The following is a 23,462-nucleotide window of genomic DNA, read 5'->3' as shown; positions in this document are numbered from 1 at the left end:
GCGGGGCTGACCCGGTCCGGCCTGAGGCTGCGCAACCTGACATAGCCCCAGAAACGCCGACGCTGCGGGGTCTGACCCTCACAGGGTCACCGATGGGCCGACCCCCTCTGCCGCTGTCTGGGGAATGTGTGGCTGCAGCCGAGGCCCGACAGCTAGCCCGCAGGCTGGAGGCTGATGCCCGCGTGCTCTCTCGGCTGGGCCAGCCTACGGAGATCCGTTTGTCCCCAGTGTCCCCTGCTCCCTCCCACCTGGCCGCGGCTGAAGGTACGCTACAGACGCCGGGCCTGAAGATCATGCCGGACGCCGAACATCTACGGCGTCTGATGGCAGCGTGGCGGAGCCGGCCCCAGCCTGCAGAGCAGGTTGATTTAATTAGCACCCCGGAGATCCCGCCATCACACTGGGGTGTAGTGGTGGCCTTTAACCCTCAGTATGGACGCGGGGTTATCCAAGAAATCGGGGAGCCGCTACAGATCCACGTGGATCGGGAGGAGGTGGAGCCCTGCAGCGGAAGATTTCCCCGCGACCTGGAGCCAGGCGATGCGGTGACTTACACCAGATGGAGGAGGGCTGCGGGAGAGTCTGGCTGGATGGCGCGAGGCGTGCAACGATGCATTGCCCTCCAGGCTGCTGCCGGAACACCGGAAGAAGATGATCCCAAGGGGAAAGCAGCAGAGCCCGGCCCCGCGGAATTTCGAGGAGCCCGTCCTCGCCGTGCTCCGGAGGAACGTGTGCACCTACCCGTGAGGAGGGCGTCCCGGCGAGGGATTTTATCACTGCTGGGACCGGAACCGCTTCCTGGCGCACCAGTGCGATCCGTTGGCCTGGTGATGCCAGACCGGAGACCACCACAGTAAGATTCTACTGTACTTTGTTACTTGTAAAATAGTTACTGTTTTATTGCCTTTTATGACTGCTGCTAAAACCCGTTCAGGGTAAACTTTTAGGGGGATCCTTCTATGGACCCGGGATCCCTATTGTTTTTGGTTATTTTTCTATTTTTCTATGTTCTTCAAAAACTGTGAAATCATGAACAGTGCATGATCCGAACTTTTTGTAAATAGTTTGCACCTTATTAAAGGCGCTCCCTACTGGTTTTACTTAAAGACTCTTTGCGAAGATACCGCACTGGAACCTTTGCTGAGTATGGACTGGTAGCTTGGGAAGACACGCTACCTCACAGAGACTTGGTCCCCTCTTAAAGGGGATGTTCATTTATCGCATTTCAATAGTAAAATTGCTTAAGATAAATAGCAATAATGTCAATGAGAGAAAAGTGATGATAATGTTTGTACAAGAGAGTTATATGTGTTTAATTAGTTAAATGTGAAGGAATACTGATGATGTGCTCTGAGAAGTAAAAGGTGAAAGATAGAAGAAGGATGCAGTGGGCCCGTAGAAATAGATGTGGTGTCCAGCATGCAAGAAAGGAAGAAAGATAATGAGAAGGCTTAATGTTCGATAGACAATGTTTAGATAATGCTGATAGAAAGTTAGGATAGAGGGTAAACCCTGAGTCCTGATAGGAGTCATGTAGGGATGACTCAGTGCTCTTAAACTGAAAGTAATGTTATGTTCTATACTGTGTATAGTAGTTGAAAAGGCAGTAGGCCCTGGCTGAACGGGGCGGTCCTGTAACAGAAAGGAGAGGCAGTAGGTCTGGTGCCGATAGGACAGGCGGTCCTGCAGAATTAAAGAAGGAGAATGAGAAAGTTAAAGTGCCTTATAATGTGATTATAGGAAGGTCTTTAGTGGATTTAGAGTGTGAGTCCTTAAAGGCAATGTAAAATTATTGTTCAACAATTTTGCACTTAAGTAGAATGCCCGGTTGGGTAACAGGAGTTATTTATAGCCTGTAATTTATAATGTTAACCATGTTTGTAACGTTCAAGTGTCCTCACCTCCCATAAAGGGAAGCTCTGTTCAAATATGCTTATTGTTATTGCACTCAACAAAATTGTATGTCTTTTTGCTAACTTGTATTGTTGTTTTCTTCCCAGTCCCGGAGTACTGTGTTTAACCAGGGGGGAGTGCAGCGCCCCAGAGTCCTGGTCGTTGCAGTACTGTGGCTCCGCCACTATGGGGAGCTGCGGTGCGTCCGATGGCACTGAAGGAGTTCATCTGATCAGGTATCATAGACACCAATACATTTCACAGCTGGGCCTCCGGGGGGAGCTAAGGGTGCTATTCATTAGGCCACTCCCCACCATAGTGGGTAAACTGGGGGTCAGGCAGGAAGTTAGATCAGAAAGCTGACTGGATTGGACGAAGCAACACCTTGTGGCAGAGGGTGTTGTGGAGGAAGAGACAGTAGGGTCTCTGTCAGGGGTGGGATCCTGACAGAGGCTTGGCATTGAAAAGAACGTAACGGGTCCGCGCCAGCTCCGGGAAGCGGCGGGACCCAAGAAAGGATTAGAAGCGAGATAGATTGTGCTGAGTGAGAAACGGGATCATGCAAAGGAGAAATACCAGTAGGAGTCGTGCTGTAAGACCGAAGCAACATCCTACTGAGGCGCATAACCGGTGGCCGGAACGCCGAGGGAGTAGAATAACATTCAGCTTCAAGCAATACTCCAAACAGCGGCAGGGCAGTCAGTCTCAGGCGGGCTGTCTAACTCAAATCACCTATGAAGTCTTGGGAGGCAATTGCGGGAGAGGGGCGTCTCTAGGGTCCCGGAAGAACTCCAGGCCTACCCGACAAACGGGTGCCGTTCCTACCCGAACCTCAGGGAGGGACGGAGGATTAGCAGAACATCATCTAGTCGAGTTGTGAGGGAACATCAGAAACAGACACAACAGTTGTGGGGTACTTTCCATAAGCACAGCAGGGAAGGACTACAACACATAGCGCTAGGGGGAAGGCACAGATTTCCTCCTGTGAAGAGAACTCTGGAAGTGTCATTGGACCGGCCGGACTTGCGTAGCCTGGTGAGCCGTATTCTGGATTGAGGACTCAGAGATCTTCAGTAAAGAGGTAAAGAGACTACAACCTGGTGTCTTCATTATTTACCGCGACCTGCACCTCACAACTGCACCGTTACAACACCACTTATTGCACCGGACGTCCCCCACTGACAGACAGGGCCACGGACCGGGTCTAGCCACCGTGACAACCCCAGGACTGAGATCCCAGAGGCCCGGCTCCGGGTACCCCTCGGCCCTGCGGCGGTGTGGGGGCGCTCCACTGACCATAGTTAAGGAGGAATGGGGTTTGTCCAGTGGAGTCGGCTACGGCGTTGTTCAGCGCAAACTCCGCCCACGGTAGCAGGGAAGCCCAGTTATCCTGCCTGGCAGAGACAAAATGTCACAGATATGTGACCAGGGTCTGGTTGGCCCTCTCTACCAACCCATTCGTCTCGGGATGATATGCTGAGGAGAGATTCAACTCAATGCTGACAAGATGACAAAGCTCTCTCCAGAACCGAAATGCAAACTGGGGACCCCGGTCACTGACAATTTTGTCCGGCATACCGTGTAGGCGGAATATGTGTTTTATGAACAACGCTGCCAAGGCCCGTGCAGAAGGTAGCCGTGGAAGCGGCACCAAATGCACCATTTTAGAAAAATGATAGGTGATAACCCAAATGATGGTACAGCCACGAGACTTGGGCAAACCCACCACAAAGTCCATCCCGACCATCTCCCAGGGCCTGTCTGCCACTGGCAAGGGATAGAGTAACCCAGCTGGCCGTTGTCGAGGAGACTTATTTTTGGCGCAGGAGACACACGCCCGAATATAATCTCTGACGTCACAAGCCATATGTGGCCACCAGTACGTCCTCGCCAGCAGCTCAGATGTCCTCTTTGTCCCAAAGTGTCCACCCACCCTGGACAAATGAGCCCAAGAGAGAACCTCCGGTCGCAAATTAATGGGTACAAAAGTCTTGCCTGGAGGCACAGACTCTAGCGAAACCGGAGCTACGGTTCTCAAGCTCTCAGAAGGGACAATAAGCCGAGGCTCCCCTTCCTCCTCCTCAGATGACAAAACGGAGTGAGAGAGGGCATCAGCACGAATGTTCTTCTCCCCAGCGAGATAATGGAGGGTGAAGTGGAACTGGGAGAAGAACAAGGACCATCTGGCCTGACAAGAATTTAGCCGCTGGGCTGTTTGTAAATAAACCAAATTTTTGTGGTCCGTGAAGACCTGGAAGTGAAAGCGAGCCCCCTCCAAAAGATGTCTCCACTCCGAGAAGGCTAACTTCATTGCTAGCAACTCTCTGTCCCCGATGGAATAATTCCTCTCCGCTGGTGTGAAGGTCTTGGAGAAGAAGAAGCAAGGATGCTTCAGACCTTGAGCATCCTTTTGGAAGAGGACTGCTCCTGCACCAATGGATGAGGCATCCACCTATATTATAAATGGCTTATCAACATCGGGACGATGTAGGATGGGAGCGCTAGCAAAATGAGACTTAATAGAAGAAAAAGCCTTGGAGACCTCTTCAGACCACAATTTGGGATTTGCTCCCTTCTTGGTGAGGGCTACCAAGGGAGCTACCAAGTTGAGAAGTGGGGAATGAACTGACGATAGTAATTTATGAACCCCATAAAGCGCTGCACCGCTTTAAGAGAATGGGGTTCTTGCCAGTCCATCACAGCCTGTAGTTTGGCAGGATCCATAGCCAATCCCTGGGTGGAGATGATATAGCCCAGGAAAGGTAAAGACTCCTGCTCAAACATACACTTCTCCAACTTTGCATAGAGGGAGTTTGCCCGTAAGAGGTTGAAGACTCTGCCAACATCTCTCCGGTGGGAGTCTATATCTGGAGAGAAGATGAGAATATCAACCAGATAGACTACGACCGAGGTGGAGAGCATATCCCGGAAGATATCGTTGACAAAGTCTAGGAAAACGGCTGGGGCATTACAGAGCCTGAAGGGCATCACCAGATACTCATAGTGCCCATCCCTGGTATTAAACGCCGTCTTCCATTCATCCCCCTCACGGATGCGAACCAGGTTATAAGCACCCCATAGATCTAATTTGGTAAATACCCTTGCTCCCTGTAGCGTATCAAAGAGCTCAGAAATCAGGGGCAACTGGTATTTATTCTTAACGGCGATGGCGTTAAGACCCCTGTAATCTATGCAAGGACGTAATTCTCCGTTCTTCTTCTGCACGAAGAAGAACCCCGCCCCTGCAGGTGACATTGACTTCCTAATGAACCCTCTTGCCAAGTTCTCCTGGATGTATTGGGACATAGCCTCCGTTTCCGGGAGAGAGAGGGGATAGACCTGTCTCCAAGGAGGTTCTGCTCCAGGCGAGAGATCAACAGGACAGTCATAGGGACGGTGAGGCGGAAGGGTCTCCGCAGCCTTTTTGGAGAAGACATCTGCATAGGACCAATAGCACCTGGGAAGGGAAGAGAGATCTGCGGGTATCTCAGTAGAGGAAACCTGAACTCACTCCCTCACACATCTGCCCTTACATGAATCACTCCTACCCAATATCCTCCCAGAGGTCCACTCAATATGTGGGGAGTGGAAACAGAGCCAGGGTATTCCCAGTAGAATCTCGTCCATTCCCTCGGGAAGAACAAGAAGGGAAATAATCTCCTGGTGGGAAGGGGACACAGATAACGTGAAAGGGACAGTCTGGTGTGTGATTTGTGAGGGAAGTGTCGACCCATTCACTACTCTAACAGTCACCGGTTTGGCGAGCATCACCAGAGGTTTTGCATGGCGCAGAGCAAAAGCAGAGGACATGAAATTCCCCTCTGCTCCAGAGTCCACACAAAGCTCGACTGTTAGAGAGGATGAGCCTAACATGATTGTCCCTTTGAAGGATAGCTTGGAGGAAAACGCCGCTGTGTCTAGTGAACCTCCCCCAATGGTTACTGGACGCGATCGTTTACCCGACCGCCGTGGACATTTATTTGCATAATGTCCTTGTTGTTGGCAATTTCTACAAACCACGGGTACTCGAGCGGTCCAAGACTTAGGTCCCGCTCGAGAAACCTCCATGGCCTCATGGGAGTCGGACGCCTGAACGGAAGATTCTAGAGGTCTGGCGAAGGTGGGAGCCAGCCGAAACCTTTGCCTACACTGGTTCCGCTCTAACCTCCGCTCGTTAAAACGGAGGTCGATGCGGGTAGATATAGTAATGAGCTCCTCCAGTGTGGCGGGAATCTCCCTGGTGGCCAAGGCATCCTTCACATGGTCTGCCAGTCCTTTCCAGAACACCGGAATAAGGACTTTATCCGGCCACTCCAGCTCAGAGACCAGAGTCCGGAATTGGACGGCGAACTGGCTGACCATGGACGAACCCTGTGCTATTGCCAACAATTGGAGCGCGGTATCGTGGGTGACATGAGGTCCCAAAAAGATCTGTTTCAGAGCGTCTAGGAAGAGAGGAGCACTCTGCACCACACGATCATTACACTCCCATAGCGGCATTGCCCACTCCAACGCCCTGCCCGACAAAAGGGATAAAATAAATCCCACTTTCGCCCGTTCCGTAGGAAAACGTGCAGCCAGGAGCTCAAGATGTATGGAGCACTGACTCACGAATCCCCGACATAGCTTACTGTCACCAGCAAATTTGTCTGGAAGCAGGGGTGGCAGAGGACAAACTGGCTGCAGCTACACTGGCAGCCTGAGCAGCGACTGCGGTAACATCCACAGCTGAGGTTGTGCGCTCAAGAGCCGCCAACCTACCCTCCAGCTGCTGGATGTACCGCTGTAGACGCTGATCGTCTGCCATTTACCAGCCAGACCCTGGTGCTAGTATACTGTTAGGGCTGGCGGAACGCACCGAGTAAATATAGAGATCTTATTTGGTGCGTTCGCAGCCCGGGGTCCACCGTGCAGGAAAATAACCTGCTGCTGGCAAACGGCGGCACTATATGGCAGTAGAAGCGATCTCTGTTGCTTCACAGAGTCACTATAAAGAAAGGACTGTGTCCTGTTAAACTCCACAGGAATACACAGTAACTGCTGAGCAGATAGCAGCATGTGGTCACGCAGTCAAGGAGGCAAACATACAATCTCCTCACCGGAGGAGCCGGCATTCTAGGTGGCTTATTTCAGCTGGGGCCCTGAAACCATACACACAATCTCCTCACCGGAGGTGCCGGTATTCTAAGTGGCTTATTTCAGCCGGGTCCCTGAATCCACACAAGCGTGACCACTTTGGCGAAAAACTCATAACATGCATTGATACTAGCGCTGAGAGAGAGGCTGCCACAGAGCCTGAGCACCTTCAGGACCTTCCTGGAGAACCAATGGGCTTTGCTGCAGTATCCAAGCATGTGACCCTTGATCTCCAATGAGAGATCTTACCCTGGGCATGCTTAGAAGGAGAAAAGCAGGACTTAGTCCCAAAAGCGTCTGCTTACCGCTGCCCAGCACTGGCTTCAATGGCAGAAGCTGGAAAAGCAGCAGTAACTCTTTGCACAGAGTCAGACTGAGCGAGACGCTAGGACCGATGTCTCCGCTGAGCAGGCTCCACTGCGGCAGGAGAAGATTGGGAGACCGCAGCGGAGATGGCCCGATGGCCCCTGTGCAGAGGCGGGAACTCGACCCCTAACACACATCATCATGTAGCAATTTCAGATATCCAGTGGCATTGAGGTTTCCATTGATGAAGAATGGCCCCACTATCTTTATACCCCATATACCACACCATATCATCAATTATGGGTGTCAGGTCCAACCATTCCTGCATGAACAGTTTCCTGGAAAGTGGATTGGTTGTTGTGGGCCAGATGAATGGCCACCAAGGTCTCCCGATCTGACCCCCTTAGACTTTTATCCTTGGGGTCATCTGAAGGCAATTGTCTATACTGTGAAGATACGAGATGTGCAGCATCTGAAACAACGGATACTGGAAGCCTGTGCTAGCATTTCTTCTGCGGTGTTGCTATCAGTGTGTCAAGAGTGGGAGAAGAGGGTTTCATTGACAATTCAACACAATGGCCAGCACTTTGAACACATTTTATACGTGGTCATAATCTTGTAAATAACTCATGAAAGAATAAAGTTACATTAAAACCAAGCACACCATTGGTTTTCTTATGAAATTCTCAATAAGTTTGATGTGTCACATGACCCTCTTACCATTGAAAAAAATAAAGTTGGATCCAAAATGGCCGACTTCAAAATAGCCGCCATGGTCATCACCCATCTTGACAAGTTTCCCCCCTCCCATATACTAATCTGCCACAAACAGGAAGTTGATATCACTAACCATTCCCATTTTATTTAGGTGTATCCATATAAATGGCCCACCCTGTATAACAGATTAAATATGTCCAGTAACATCATTGCAGTATTTGACCTATGCAGAGGCAGATACAGGCAGAGGAGGGCCCTGTACAAAGACAGTAAAGGGGCCCCTTGTAGTCCAACAGTTCTGTCTGAGATGGAAGCTGCTGGGAGATGGAAATTGACCCACCTGATCTTGTTGGGCAAAAAATATGTCCGCCCAAAAAGTATGTATGGTGCCGCATTCTGCTCATGTATGGAGTCAAGTGTTTTTAACGAAACAATGGACTTGCCTGCAGCGTTATACTTTGGATATTTATCTACAGGAGCAGAACAATGATGAGTACAGGGGTTACACTGGAACCTGAGCCCTGGAGACTATGGGGGCGCCATATGAAAAAACTATTACTATTAAATAATTTTTTACATTTTTATTAAAGACTTTTTTGTATTCATTACAGATTCCGACTCCATCCTTTCTAGTTTTCATACTAGTAAATAATTGTGGTAGTTGAGGGCCTCATTGACGATTTTGTACTGTGCAAACAATTTTCAAGTGACGCTGCCATTTCTCTAATTATTTGTTTGTCAATTTTGCTTTCTCTTTCCATACGGTTTGTCCCACCTAAAGGGGTCTCAAAAGACCATTTTGAAAAATGGATGAGAATCTTGTTGGCACGTGACAGCCTGCTGATGTTGGAAATAGAGGGGAATATTGACAGTGTGCACATTTCACAGAGTGACGACAGAAATTTCTTTTGAAAACCCCTTTAATGCCCCCCCCCCATTTCAATCTAATGATCAGATTAATGCTTATTGAGGAGAGAATGTCTTGGATAGTGAGCATCTTCATCCTTTTATCAGGTGAAGCACGGATGGTCCATTGGTTCCATATAGACGATGTCCTCTGCATTGTCTCTCATAGTGATGTCAGTAACAATTACAACATTGTGGATGGGGGGAGAAAGTAATACATAAAATAATGCCTAGCGCTGTCCTTCTAGATGTTCAGTTGTAGAGTGTAACACTCACATGTCGCTGTCTGTGTCAGATCGCTGCTTCTGCTTTTTCTTTTTCACCAGAATGGCGCTGACGACAACAGTGATTATAATAAGAGCAGTCACCACACCCCCGAGGATCCCAAGCAGACTTCCGGACAGGCCCTGAGGTAGAGGCTTATCTGAAAAAGTATAATTGAGTACAGAATTAATAAGTCACATAATGGAAACATTGGTCATCATTGCTACTCATCCATTTCTGCCAGTAATACACTGATTCAATAGAATTGTGCCAGCCCCTGTTAATCATGGCTTTAGGTTCCTATATTATCACAGTATTCCTCTTTACTCAGCACCACTTCTAATGTTATCAGCACTGATGATCCATGTGATTAATATTGTATTTTTTTAGTTAAAAAATTCTCATATAATAATTTTTAGTTGATTTTTTAGCATTATATATATTAATTTTGTAAGGTTGCAAAAATTATATTGCATTGTTAGCATTAAAGGAGAATGTAGAGGAAACACAGAGGCTCCAGCACGTGCTGCAGAATGATGACTGGTTCACAACTGGCAAAGTCCAATGAAGCCTCCATGTTTCTTTTCTGTCTTCCCTTATGTCCGTGGTCTGTGCTGCCCATATCTAAGCAACAGCGTCACAACTGTGAGAATGGATTTACGTGTGATACCTGTATATGTCACTTTTAGATTACATTAATTTTTTTTGTCTTGGCTTTAGCATTAAAGGGATCCTTTTATTAAAGGGAACCTGTAATGTCCCAAATGTTCTTAACCTGTAGATATAGGGGTCAATCTGCAGGATAATAATATTACAATGCTACTGTAATGTAATTTGAAATATTTCTAATGTAAAAATATTATTTTACTCATTTTTGCTTCCATTGGGCTGCTGGTAATCTGTGCTTCTAGGATCAGTCTCCTTCCTCCCCTGGCAGCTGACAAATTAATATCGTCTTCCTACTGCTCCTGAAGACCAAATCTACAAAGATGCTTTATACTGCCATACTATTGCAGAGCAGGGTCGTCAACCATCCAGAAATTCCTGGACAGTCCATAAACTAACAGAAATTTTCCCTTGTCTGTAAAAATAAAATTTGATTTGTTTGTGATTTTTTTTAAATGGAAAACTAGTACAGATTATAATGACTGTAATTATCCTCATTCTACGGTTCATAGTGAATGCAGTGAGTGTCTTTATATCAGATTTATAGGCTGTAGACATGTATCACGTAAAAGCCCAATGATTCGTAATGGTTTTCCAATGTGTTCAGAAAAAATATTGACTTTCTGTGATTTTTTTTTATCAGCTGTCCAGAAAAATATAAAACATCAGGTTGTCAAAGGCTCTGCTCCCTGACAAGTTAGTACTATTAGTAGCAGCCGCCATGTCCTATCTCAGTAATGTAAAAATTTGTGTAACTGATACAGATTTTACCCATTAAATTTGAATTTGAAAATTGAAAGATCCGTTCGGGAGGAGAAAGAAGCAGATTTCTCTGATGAGATATATTACAATGTTGCTTATTTTCTAGTGATGAGCGAATATACTCGTTACTCGAGATTTCTCGAGCACGCTCGGGGGTCCTCTGAGTATTTTTTAGTGCTCGGAGATTTCGTTTTTCTTGCCGCAGCTGAATGATTTACATCTGTTAGCCAGCTTGATTACATGTGGGGGTTCCCCAGCAACCAGGCCACCCCCACATGTACTTATGCTGGCTAACAGATGTAAATCAATCAGCTGCGGGAAGAAAACTAAATCTCCGAGCACTAAAAAATACTTGGAGAACCCCCGAGCGTGCTCAGGAAATCTCGTAACGAGTATATTGCTCATCACTATTAATTTCATGTCTACTATTATTTTTTTAAATGAAAAATAAAATGTCGTTTACACTTCAATGTTGGGACATTGCCTCCCCATTCATTTGTCTTTTTTTAATGAAAATCAATTGATCAGAAGATATGCCAAATTTACTATTGGAATGAAATGTTAAGTAAGAACAGTAAGTTGTTTTCAGAAGTGAGCATATAAGATATGTAACTGTCTGCATTCCTGATAGTACAGATGTTTCACGGTATTTCAGATGTGAAAGTGTTGGCTATGAGACGCTTAGTCCCACTAATGGCGACACCTGCGTGCGTTAGCCTTGCATTACGTCCTCTGCCAGGGCTATTGATCGGCTGGCACCGGCCTCGCACACCTGCCGCTGGTAAGAATGCCCATGTTTGTTTGTGTGCGCTCCGTATAAAAGGAGCCGGGCTTTGTTTTGTGGAATTGTCATTTCATATTGAGCCGATCTCTTTTCACAAACTGCTCCACCGGGCCGTGTTGTTGTGGTTCTACAATGCTTTTCTCCTGTCATGTCCTAGAAAAATGAGATTATTTCTGTGTGAATAGGCTTTATGTGTGCTGAGAAATCATGTGAATGTTTGTGTAAGCGAAGGATAATAATCTCTCAATATGACAAGCTGGACAGCCATCATAAAACAAGTGATAGCTTATTACATGATGTATATATCAAATATGCCTTACACTCAAACTAAAATAAATCATGGGCCTCATATACAGTGTGTACGGAAAGTCATGGTGCACTTTTGACCAGTCACAGGATCTCTTTATAGTTTACCTTATCATATCAGACCTGTTCATGAGGAGAGATAACAAGAGCCAATCAAACAACACAAACTCATCTAAGCTGTTGCTGAGCCCCCAGTCAGATTAACCCCTGATAAACTGAACTCTGATTAATACACTGCCAGGTCTGTGACATCATGCACCCACAAGCTTATGCCAGCTGTGTGGCTTTCCATGCCAGTCGAGATGTGGACGGTACAGAGGAAAGTTCAGTGTGTTCTGTGGCTCGCTAAATTCAAATCCGTGACCAAAGTGCTACATGAATATCGGCGCATTTATAACGAAGCGCCGCCACACAGGAATAACATTACTCGGTGGGATAAGAAGTTGAAGGAAACCGTCAGTTTGGTGGAGAAACCCCGTTCTGGTAGGCCATCAGTCAGTGACGAGTCTGTAGAGGCTATACGGCATAGCTACCTAAGGAGCCCTAAATAATCTGTGCATGCGTGTACTCGACAATTACACCTAAGAAAGACTGGTCACTAGTAATCACCAGATTTTGGAGGTTTCAAGGACCCTCCCAGTGTGTTTTATTATCTTGTGTGTTTTTTATTGTATGTTTGTTTAAATAAAGGCAGCTGTGGCCATAATATTCCAAATTTCAAGGTGTCATCGTTTTTATATTAGGGGGTAGTAAGTGGGAGAGGTTTTTGGGCAAGTTAGTCGGGGTTAAATTAATATGGGGTTATTCCACCAGAAACATCGACAAACCTAATGTCATGTTCCCCTAAAGGCTATATCAGGGAACATAAGTATCAGGCAGTGGGAATTCAATTGCCCGATTCGATAGGTATAAAATGCTGCAAAGTAAGACTGCTTTCAAAAAGTGAATTTCTTAGCAGCAGGACACCAACCCCAAATATACAGCCAATGTAATCAGTACTATCTTCAGTGTAAAGAACAAGGAGTCCTGTAAGTGATGATACGGCCCCTACAGATCCCTGATCTCAACATCATCCAGTCTGTCTGGGATTACATGAAGAGACAGAAGGATTTACACAAGTGATGTCCACAAGATCTGTGGTTAGTTCTCCAAGATGTTTGGAACAACCTTAGTTCATAAACTGTGAGAAAGTACCTAGAAGAATTGATGCTTTGATGCTATTTTGACAGAAAAAGACGGTCACACCAAATACTGATGTGATTTAGATTTTTCTCTTGTTCATTCACTTTGCATTTTGCTAATTGATTAAAATAAACTATTAATAATTTTATTTTTAAAACAGTCTTGGGGATCATTCACATGTCAGTGAGTTTTCTCCTATGCAAAAGAATCAACTTTAATCAAAGCATGGTCAGAGTCAGTTTTTATGAAAAATACAGCAATACTGTTGAAGGCTTCTTCTACTTCTCCTATCAGTCTACAAGAATTGGACAGCACAGGGAAGGAATCCTCGCATTGACGAGTTTGCGCAGTGATTCGCATCAACACGGATATATTTCCATGATTTTGTGATGACTGAAAAACAACCGTGGACATGAGAAAAGGCTTTATCATTGAAGACCATACAATAGAACTTGGTGAAATACTGCCATTTGAACGAGCCCCTACTTTGCAGCTCTTTGTCCACACCTACCTAAAACGTTGGCACAGTACTGTATATTAACACAGCCCCAAACAATAAATGTTCTGTTGCTCAACGTAACGAATTCTGCTTCTTTTTATTGTTTGAGCTTTACAGTTAAAAAGAAATGTAGTTTTGGTTTTTATGGTCCACAGGCTCCATTTTTGTTGCCACGTTAGACCCATATATGTCACTTTTTCATTAGATGGAGTTACACGTATCCAATGTAACTAGTAACTATTCAGCCGGTGGCCTTGAAGACATAATATCTTACACAATGTACCATCCACTGTAGATGGATTTAATAAACAATGGGACTATATAGTGAATTACTTGCAGGTGGCGCGATCTTGTAGATTTTGCCCTATTTTCCTGTTTTCGAGGCCATGTCCTACTCGCCTGGAGATTTTATTCATGCTTAAGGAATGCAGTCAAAGTAATGAAAAGCGAATGCATTTTTCCTGCAGATTTGCTGAGTTCATATTGTAGGTTTTATGCAGACTGATGCATATTTCATGAAGATTTGATGACGGTTATAATAGTCACTTACATACAAGGCTTTTTTGATGTCGCGCGTTCTCTCTCGGAGAAATCTGCAAAGAAATGTTTCATGCAGCAGTTGACTGAGCAGGTGGGATCGCTGCCATGGACCTGACTTATTTATTTTATTTCAGATCAATTTTTCATTAGTTTTTCAAGCGGTCAAGCGGCATGAAATGTAGATGGAAACCCTGAATATATTCTTAATGTAAAGAGCTGAAGAAACTCCTGCAGCCACATCTCACTGACTATGCAGAGCAGATGATGGAGAGTCCACAGATATAACGTTACCATTTATAATCACATCCAAAGCCGCGCTCATCAGGCAGATATAACGTTTCCGCCATCTTACGCATTCCCGTTGATTTAACTCTTTGTTCTTTGGCCTCTTTGACATCATACAGTTGACAATAGTGATGAATTGAGCAGAGACAGAGATCAGTTCTGTGCATTGTGACAAATTGCGGATCCAATGAAGGTGTCATCTCAGCTTAGAAAACCCTTTGTGACTCCAAGACAAGCTGCTTTGCAGTGTGAGTAACTGAGCGTGTAACTGGTAACAGAGAGCATACACAGGGATTATAGGAGCTCGGACTCTCTAAGAACCATATAAACACCAAACAGGTGATGGCGGGTTTTATTCACATTCAATTGCTGTTCCATATGTTAGGTAGTGATGAAATAAAATCGCTTTTTTGTTGAGTGCAAGAGATAAAATCTTAACCCTTGGTACCATGGTATATTACACAGGAATCCTGCTATTAAAAGCATTTGCAATTTTATTTTTGCATATAGATGATATGAAGCATATAGATTCACATTATATTGTTGGGTCTCATATAAAGACAGTTATGTGACAATGCATTAATGAGAGCAAAACTACAACATGGTCTCAGCTCCAGAGCAAGGGATGATGGAGAAAGGGGTGCAATGCTATTGCCAGTGCCCCTGCATGGTTGCCCTTCCTCCTCTATGCAGGGATGCTGGCATACTCCCCGCCCCGGACACACGGCATGGTCCCTGGCGTGCTTCCTGCTCACTTCTTGTACTGAGTCCCGGCAACAGTGCATGTGGGCTCCCCTGTTCTTAGAGGGACAGTACACATATAGTAAAATGCCATCAGCCTATTGTTGGGAGGCATTTAGTACAACTTTACACCTGTATTATAACCTTAAGCCAATAGCTGGGAAGCATCTTGTTTAAAAGGTACCCTACCCAATAGGTAAGTGCCAAGCAAAACATCGAGTCATTAGGTAGTAAAGTGTTCTAGCAGTGACGTTGTGAGGTCACCTTGTCCCTGCATGGCCAAAGTCCTGAACCCGAAGTCCCTGGTCCTGATGCGGCCAGTCCTGAACCCTAAGTCCCTAGTCCTGGTTCAGCCAGTACTAAACCATGTCACTTGGTCCATGTGCGGCCAGTCCCTGAATCAGTATCTGAGACCTTTGTGTCTGAACATGTGCCTATTCGAGTACCCTGTATACCAGTCTCTGAATTAGCCCTGTCTGAGTCTCTGTGTCAGTAACAGTTCTACCCATGGATTCTGCAGCTAGTATTCTGAATGGAACCTGTGCACTTGTCCGTGTCAGTAACCATTGTGCAAAGGATCCAGAACTTAGTAGTCTGAATGGAGTCCGAATCCATATCTCTGTCTGTGTACCTGACCCCTAGGGTCTGCAGCTGCAGTACCATGGACTGACTAAGAGTGATACTTGGCAGCTACCTGCAGCCAAGCCACCATCAAGAGCTCCGGTGAACACATGATTGATGTTTAGCTATGCCCCTCATAGGTAAGCCTGGCCGTGCCATGGGGTCTGAGAAACCACATTTGCAACCTGCGCGCTTAAGGGGACAGAGAAAGAATACTTAAAGGGGTTGTCCGGTGAAAACAAGTTATCACCTACACACAGGGGATAACTTATTGATCAGTGGGGGAGGGTCAACCGTGAGGAACTGCACTGATCGAGAGAATACGGCATTTCTATCCTTGATTGGGCACTTTTTTCCCTCTTACAACCACTGCTCTATTCATTCTCTATGTAGCTGTCAAAAAAAGTTGAGCAGTAGGGATGAGTGGACCCATGGATGTTTGGTTTTGTCAAGTTCGAGTGATGTTTAGTCCAAAGGTCTGTTCAGGTACCAGAACTCTACCCGAACTTTAATCTGAACCTCATAGAAGTCAATAGAGACCCAAAAATTGGTGTTGCAAAATTGTTATAGAAAGGGCTAGTGGGCTGCAAAAGTCTCACTCTCTTAAGGGAGAAGTCAGTGTTCAGTATTCGGTACCAAATTTGAGGACAGCACTAGGTATCCCCATAGCATAGGAAATGCATCGATTGGCGGTAGAGCAGCTCCATGCTAAGGGCTTGTATTGATGACTATTTTAATAGGACGAGTGATATCCATGGTTTTGACAGACAGCACTCATAACCATGTAATTTTATGGGGCTGTGCACATATACATTTTTTCCTTGGCCCGAGTTATCCGAGGAAAAAAATTGCAGCACGCACAATTTGCTTCCGAGAATCAGATGGCAGTTGACCATTCATGTCTATTGGTATGTGAAAAAAATGGACAGCACTTGGATGTCATCACAGTGCTGTACAATTTTCACAGACTAACATGATGGAGAAGGTAGAGAGTAGTTGTCTACACCTGCCCTAAAGAGGTTAAAAGTGCTCACTTTCCCTACCATATAAAGTTTATTTAGTGGCCGGTGTGAACATGCACTTACATGCTGAATGCACACCAACTTATATTTCAGTTCATCTTTTTAGGTTTCCTGTTTCAGCCTGTCTGAATTCAGTACATATAAAGGTGTGTGCCTTTTTTATAGCTGGACATTATATTCATATATTTCCCAATGGCTGTGTGTCTACTAGTCGGGTTTCAGTCCTTCTCTACCCTTAACCACACACATTACTTGACAAATGGTAAGTTTTGAATAACAGAGGTTAGGACTGGCCCGAACAGGGTCACTATGACGTTGTGGGACTGCTTTTTGAATTTTTTTTAAATTAAAATTGTTAACTAATCGCTCTGTTATTTTCATGCACTATTGCTGTGTAGTATGGTGATGTTTTTCTATCATAAACAGTGATGATGCAGTAATTTAATCCTGATGTTTTCTGTTCTAAACAATGTTGAAGCAGTAACTTTGTTCAGCCACAGGAGGTCACCCTTGAGTAATAGACAAGATAATTACAATGTTGTTGCAGTAATTTTGTTCAGCCACTGGAGGTCACACTTGAGTTACAGACAAGAAGATTCTGGAAACAGGACAGTTACCTCAGAGAGAGTTTCTGGGTGTTTGAGGAGAAGCAGCGCGTTGATGGACAGTGGGGAATCCAGATCTTGAGGCATTCCTGTTTTCAGACTGTGTGATTTCAAGAAAGCAGCTCTTGTGAGTAAACAGAGAAGTGTGACCGGTCACCAACTGTGTAGTTAGCTAGGGATAGCTAGATAGGAATCACAGCCGATTTAAGGACACTCTTGTATTAGGAATTGCATACAAACTAATAGAGACTGTGTGGATTCCTGTGCTTCTAGATTCTGGCTGTGGGGTATTCCTGGAATTATTTGTGAACTTTATCTGGATCAGAAGATTTGGTAGCTATTTAATCCGCTGCTGTTCGTCTGAAAGAGTACACTCTGAGCGCTCAACAATAAGACAGTGCACTGTGTATACACTGAGTATATACTGTGATATGTATATATATATATATATATATATATATATATATATATATGTTGGGAAAAACCGGGTCCCCGTGATTTATTGTAAATTAGGCGGGAGGCGGGTGTAAGATTGTATTCCTGAGAGGACCACGTGTCACAGGCACAGTATAACCCCGTGTAGGCCCATTACAGTTAAGGGGGGGAGTGGTATAGTTGTGGGGTAGTCAGATTCCTGTCTGTGAAGCTGGCACTTGGGGTCTCTCAGGCTGCATAACTTGTATTCTGTGAGCTGTGGCTGTTGTGTTGGGAGAGAAAATTCTGTCATTCTTTGCAGTTGATATAAAGAAAAAGTTGGTTTACCTTCATATTGAGTTCTGAGTCATTCATAGCAGCGCCGTATTCTCATCTCCAGCAACGACCGATGTATTGGTCGTTACAGCTGCTTATTTACTGCTTATTTGCTTATTATATTTTTATCTTGTGTTTTTGCATGTTTAGTGGCCAGTGTGAACATGCGCCTGCACTCTACATGAACACCAACTTTTATTCCAGTTCACCTCTTTAGGTTTTCTACATACTAAAAGAAGTATACAATTATGTGTCATCAGAAAATCATCTATAGTTTATTTTTTTCTTATCACAATCATTCTTAAAAAATTTTTAAAAAATGAGCTACCTTACAATAGTCACTCTTGCCACTAGGTCTATTTTAGACTCATACTTCCTGCCCTTTCAGGAAAAGTTTTCTGCAGACTCATTATAAGCAGAGGCAGGATTACAATAACAGGCAGCACCATTTTTTTCAAAAGTGTGATTACTTCTTTCTGGTTGTAGTGATGCCATTTTCCTGGTGATTTTAGTAAACCGGAAGCAAATGGTTGTCAGCTATAAGAAGGAAAATTGTGTTTGACCTTGTTTAATCCCTTTATGTGCTAATTTTCAACATTTGCTAGGCCAAATGTCTTGCATATTTTGTCATAGGTAGTCAAATTTTACCTAAAATTTTATTTTTTTAATTTGTCTGTTTTTCGGTTAACTCCTTCATGACCTTGGGATTTTTCGTTTTTCCGTGTTCGTTTTTCACTCCCCTCCTTCCCAGAGCCATAACTTTTTTATTTTTCCGTCAATTTGGCCATGTGAGGGCTTATTTTTTGCGGGACGAGTTGTACTTCTGAACGACATCATTGGTTTTAGCATGTTGTGTACTAGAAGACGGGAAAAAAATTCCAAGTGCAGTGAAATTGCAAAAAAAGTGCAGTCCCACACTTTTTTGTTTGGCTTTTTTGCTAGGTTCACTAAATGCTAAAACTGACCTGCCATTATGATTCTCCAGGTCACTATGAGTTCATAGACACCTAACATGACTAGGTTATTTTTTACCTAAGTGGTGAAAAAAAATTCCAAACTTTAATTTAAAAAAAATAAATAAATAAATTGCGCCATTTTCCGATACTCGTAGCGTCTCCATTTTTCGTGATCTGGGGTCAGGTGAGGGCTTATTTTTTGCATGCCAAGCTGATGTTTTTAATGATAGCATTTTGATGCAGATACATTCTTTTGTTCGCCCGTTATTGCATTTTAATGCAATGTCGCGGCGACAAAAAAAAACGTAAATCTGGCGTTTCGAATTTTTTTATCGCTACGCTGTTTAGCGATCAGGTTAATGCTTTTTTTTATTGATAGATCGGGCGATTATGAACGTGGCGATACCAAATATGTGTAGGTTTGATTTTTTTTATTGATTTATTTTGATTGGGGCGAAAGGTGGGTGATTTAAACTTTTATATTTTTTTTATTTTTTTCACATTTTTTTTAACTTTTTTTTTTTACTTTTGCCATGCTTCAATAGCCTCCATGGGAGGCTAGAAGCAGGCACAGCACGATCGCCTCTGCTACATAGCAGCGATCTGCTGTTCGCTGCTATGTAGCAGAAATGCAGGTGTGCTGTGAGCGCCGACCACAGGGTGGCGCTCACAGCTGCTGGTCTCAAGGACCTCTATGGTTACTATTCTACAGCATCGCCGACCTCCGATCATTTGACGGGGGTCGGCGATGCGCTCATTTCCGGCCACCCGGCCGGATGCGGTAGTTAAATGCTGCTGTCTGCGTTTGACAGCAGCATTTAACTAGTTAATAGGCGCGGGCAGATTGCGATTCTATTGCTCACTGCCGGAGCCCGCATCAAAGAGGGGCTTCTGACCTCGGACGTACTATCCCGTTCGAGGTCAGAAAGGGGTTAAAACATGGTAAAGCCAAAGTCAAATTTATCAGCAGATGTCAGGCTTATTATTCTGAGAATAAAGTCAGGCAAAAACCAAAAAGAGGTAGCTATGGAATTCAACTACTCTCAGAGCCAAGTGTCAAGTATAATAAAGAAAGGAAAAGAAGGTTATGGAACAGCTGACAAACCTAGAAGTGGACGACCACGGAAAACTTCTTCTAAAGTTGATCACATTATTAAGAAAAAGTCAATATCTGATGTCCCTAAGGGTATGTGCACACGCTGCGGATTTTGCTGCGGATCTGCAGCGGATTTGACACTGCGGATCCGCAGCAGTTTTCCCAAAGTTTACAGCACCATGTAAACCTATGGGAAAAAAAAACCGCTGTGCACATGCTGCGGAAAAATCCGCGTGGAAACGCAGCGGATTATTTTCCGCAGCATGTCAATTTTTTGTGCGGATTCCGCAGCGGTTTTACACCTGCACCAATAGGAAACTGCAGAAGAAACCGCTATAAAATCCGCAGTGAAAACCGCAGTGGTTTTGCACTGCAGATTTTGCAAATCCGCTGCGGAAAAATCCGCAGCAGAATCCGCAATGTGTGCACATACCCTAAAAGTGCTCTACAAATTTTGCACAAAATGAACTAAGAATATGGGGTCAAACTGAGTGACCAAACTGTGGCTAAGAGCAGTAGGGTTGACTGTACAAGAGCCAATCAAGAAATCTTTCATCTCTACAAAGAACCGGAGGGTCCGACTTGAGTTTGCCAAAGAATACACAGCCAATGGAAAGAGACAGATTGGTCTAAGGTGTTGTGGTTGGATGTATCCAAGTTCAATCTGTTTGATAGTGATGGCAAGCACCATATATACAGCTCAGTTGGAAAAACACCTACAGTGAAACATGGTGGTGGCAATGTCACAGTTTGGGGCTGCTTTTCTGCATCTGCCATTAGTCCGCTGCATAGAATTCATGGAAATATGAATGCTACCATGTACACGGATATACTGGAGAATGTAATGCTGCCACATGGTAAAACCAAAGTAGGCAGGGGCTAGAAACTTCAGCAAGATAATGATCCTAAGCACATATCCAATCTAGTTAAAAATTGGTTAGCAAAGAAAAATGTTCGCCTGTTACAATGGCCAAGCCAATCACCTGATTTAAGCCCTATAGAGAACCTTTGGGATGAGTTAGGGTGATGAGTTGGGGCTCGTACCCATAGTAATAAAGATGAATTGTTTGCAGATTTGCAAATGGAATAGAGCAAGATCCATAAAGATGTTTTGAATACCCCAATGGCTTCAATGCCCCATCAGTGTGGTGAAGTAATTAAAGCAAGAGGTTATGCTACAAAATACTAAGTTATGGCATTGTAAGCAATGAATTACTCTATGTTGCGATCAATAAATAGTATATGCAAAACTTTTGACCCCCAATTTTCTTTAACCTCTTTTTGATGTTGGGCGTAATAATACGCCCATGTCGGACACCCTCCCTTTGATGTGGGCTCCGGCGCTAAGCTCACTTCTTACCTGGCACATGTCAGCTGTTTTGAACAGCAGACATGAGCCTTTAAAATCCACGGGTGTAATCGCAATCCACCCGCGGATGTTAACCCGTTAAATGCTGCTATCAATCTCTGACAGCGGCATTTAACTAGCGCATCCGGGAAGCGCGCCGGATATCCTGCCCGTTGATGACCCCGTCACATGATCGCGGGTCACCAATGGGTTGGCATGACAACCAGAGGTCTCCAGCAGACCTCTATGGTTCTCATAACCAGATTGCTCTGAGCACCGCCTGGTGGTCGGCGCTCATAGCATGTGAGCATTTCTGCTACATACAGGCAATCTGTTCATCGCCTGTATGTAGCAGAGCCGATTTGGAGTACTGCAACTTCTAGTCTTCCATGAAGACTATTGAAGCATGCAAAAAGTAAAAAAAAGTTTTTAAAAATAATTTCGCCCCATTCAAAAAAAAAAAAAATCAAACATACACATATTTGGTATCGCTGAATTCAGAATCACCCGATCTAGCAATAAAAAAAAGAATTAACCTGATCGCTTAATGACGTAATGAGAAAAAAAGTCAAAACGACAGAATTATTTTTTTTGGCCGCCGCTACATTGTAATAAAAGGGACATCAAAAGATCATATCTGCACCAAAATGGTATCAATAAAAATGTCAGCTCGGCACGCAAAGGATAAGTCCTCACTCAGCCCAAGATCACAAAAAATTAAGATGCTACGGGTCTCAGAAAATGGTGTCTTTTTTTTTTTTTTTTTTAACCAAAGTTTGGATTTTTTTTCACCACATAAATAAAAAAGAACCTAGACATGTTTGGTGTCTATGGAATCATAATGACCTAAAGAATCATAATGGCAGGTCAGTTTTAGCATTTAGTGAACTGGATAAAAGAAAATAACTGTGAGATTGCACTATTTTTGCAATTTCATCGCACTTGGAATTTTTTCCCCATTTTCCAGTACACAATATGTAAAAACCAATGGTGTCATTCAAAAGTACAACTAGTCCCACAAAAAATCAAGCCCTCTCATGGCCATTTTGACCAAAAAATAAAAAAAAAGTTATGTTTCTGGGAAGAAGGGGAGCAAAAAATGAAAACACAAAAATGTAAAATGGCCCTGGGGTTAAGGGGTTAATTAAATTACCATACCTATATTCTAGCACATTTTTTTTAAATGAAGGACTATGATGACAGCTTCACGCACTTTCAGTTCTTCACCAGGAAAATGGCATTGCAACAACCAGACAGAAGTAATAACACTTTTAAAAAGGGAAAACTTTAAGTCGCTACTGTACATGCAGATTTCCTGAAAAGAAAAGGAAGTCATAGCTAAATGACCTATTGTTTTAAACAGATTTTTGTGTTAATATTATTTTTTAATTTGCCAATATATTTTTTCTACATTACAATCTTTATTAAAACAAAACAAAACAGAAATCTTGCAATTTTCACAGTTGCCAAAAACAAGAGTAAAAATAGCAAGATTCCTATTTTTTATTTTTAACCCCTTAATGACCACCAATATGTTTTGACCTGATTGACCTGAGATATAAGTGAATAGCAACACTTGATGGGTGAAAATGTAGCAGTTGTTGATGGGTGAAAATGTAGCAGTTGTTGGCTGTACACTACAGCAACCTGCTGCATCAGTCACGATCAGTTATGTTTAGGGTTGGGATTAGGGTTAGGGGTGTTGTGGGATTAGAGTTGGGATTCGGGTTAGGGCTGTGTTGGGGTTATGGTTGTGATTAGGGTTATGGTTAGGGTTGGGATTAGGGTTTAGGGTTGTGGGGGGGTTAGGGTTGGAGTTAGAATTGGGGGGTTTCCACTGTTTAGGTACATCAGGGGGTCTCCAAACATGACATGGCGCCACCATTGATTCCAGCCAATTTTGCATTCAAAAAATTAAATGGTGCTCCCTCCCTTCAAGCTCTGCCGTGTGCCCAAACAGTGGTTTACCCCCACATATAGGGCATCAGCATACTCAGGACAAATTGGACAACCATTTTTGGGGTCCAATTTCTCCTGTTACCCTTGGGAAAATAAAAAAATTGGGGGCTAAAAATCA

The 23,462-nt window shown here is 44.1% G+C and overlaps 1 protein-coding gene across 4 annotated transcripts in view; it reads right to left on the bottom strand.

Annotated features, from left to right (window-relative positions):
* Nucleotides 1-23,462, bottom strand: part of NECTIN1 (nectin cell adhesion molecule 1) — a 405,552-nt gene that overhangs the window by 36,772 nt on the left and 345,318 nt on the right. For all 4 annotated transcript variants that reach the window (XM_077250500.1, XM_077250495.1, XM_077250498.1 and 1 more), the window contains exon 6: nt 9,235-9,382. In XM_077250500.1, coding sequence (XP_077106615.1) covers nt 9,235-9,382 — 148 coding nt within the window. The remainder of the gene's footprint in view (nt 1-9,234; nt 9,383-23,462) is intronic.

The sequence above is a fragment of the Ranitomeya variabilis genome, chromosome 4 (assembly GCF_051348905.1).
Source record: "Ranitomeya variabilis isolate aRanVar5 chromosome 4, aRanVar5.hap1, whole genome shotgun sequence".
NCBI classification, from domain to species: Eukaryota; Metazoa; Chordata; class Amphibia; order Anura; family Dendrobatidae; genus Ranitomeya; species Ranitomeya variabilis.
The sequence above is the reverse complement of the archived record's forward strand: the minus strand, read 5'-3'. Positions and strand labels throughout refer to the sequence as shown.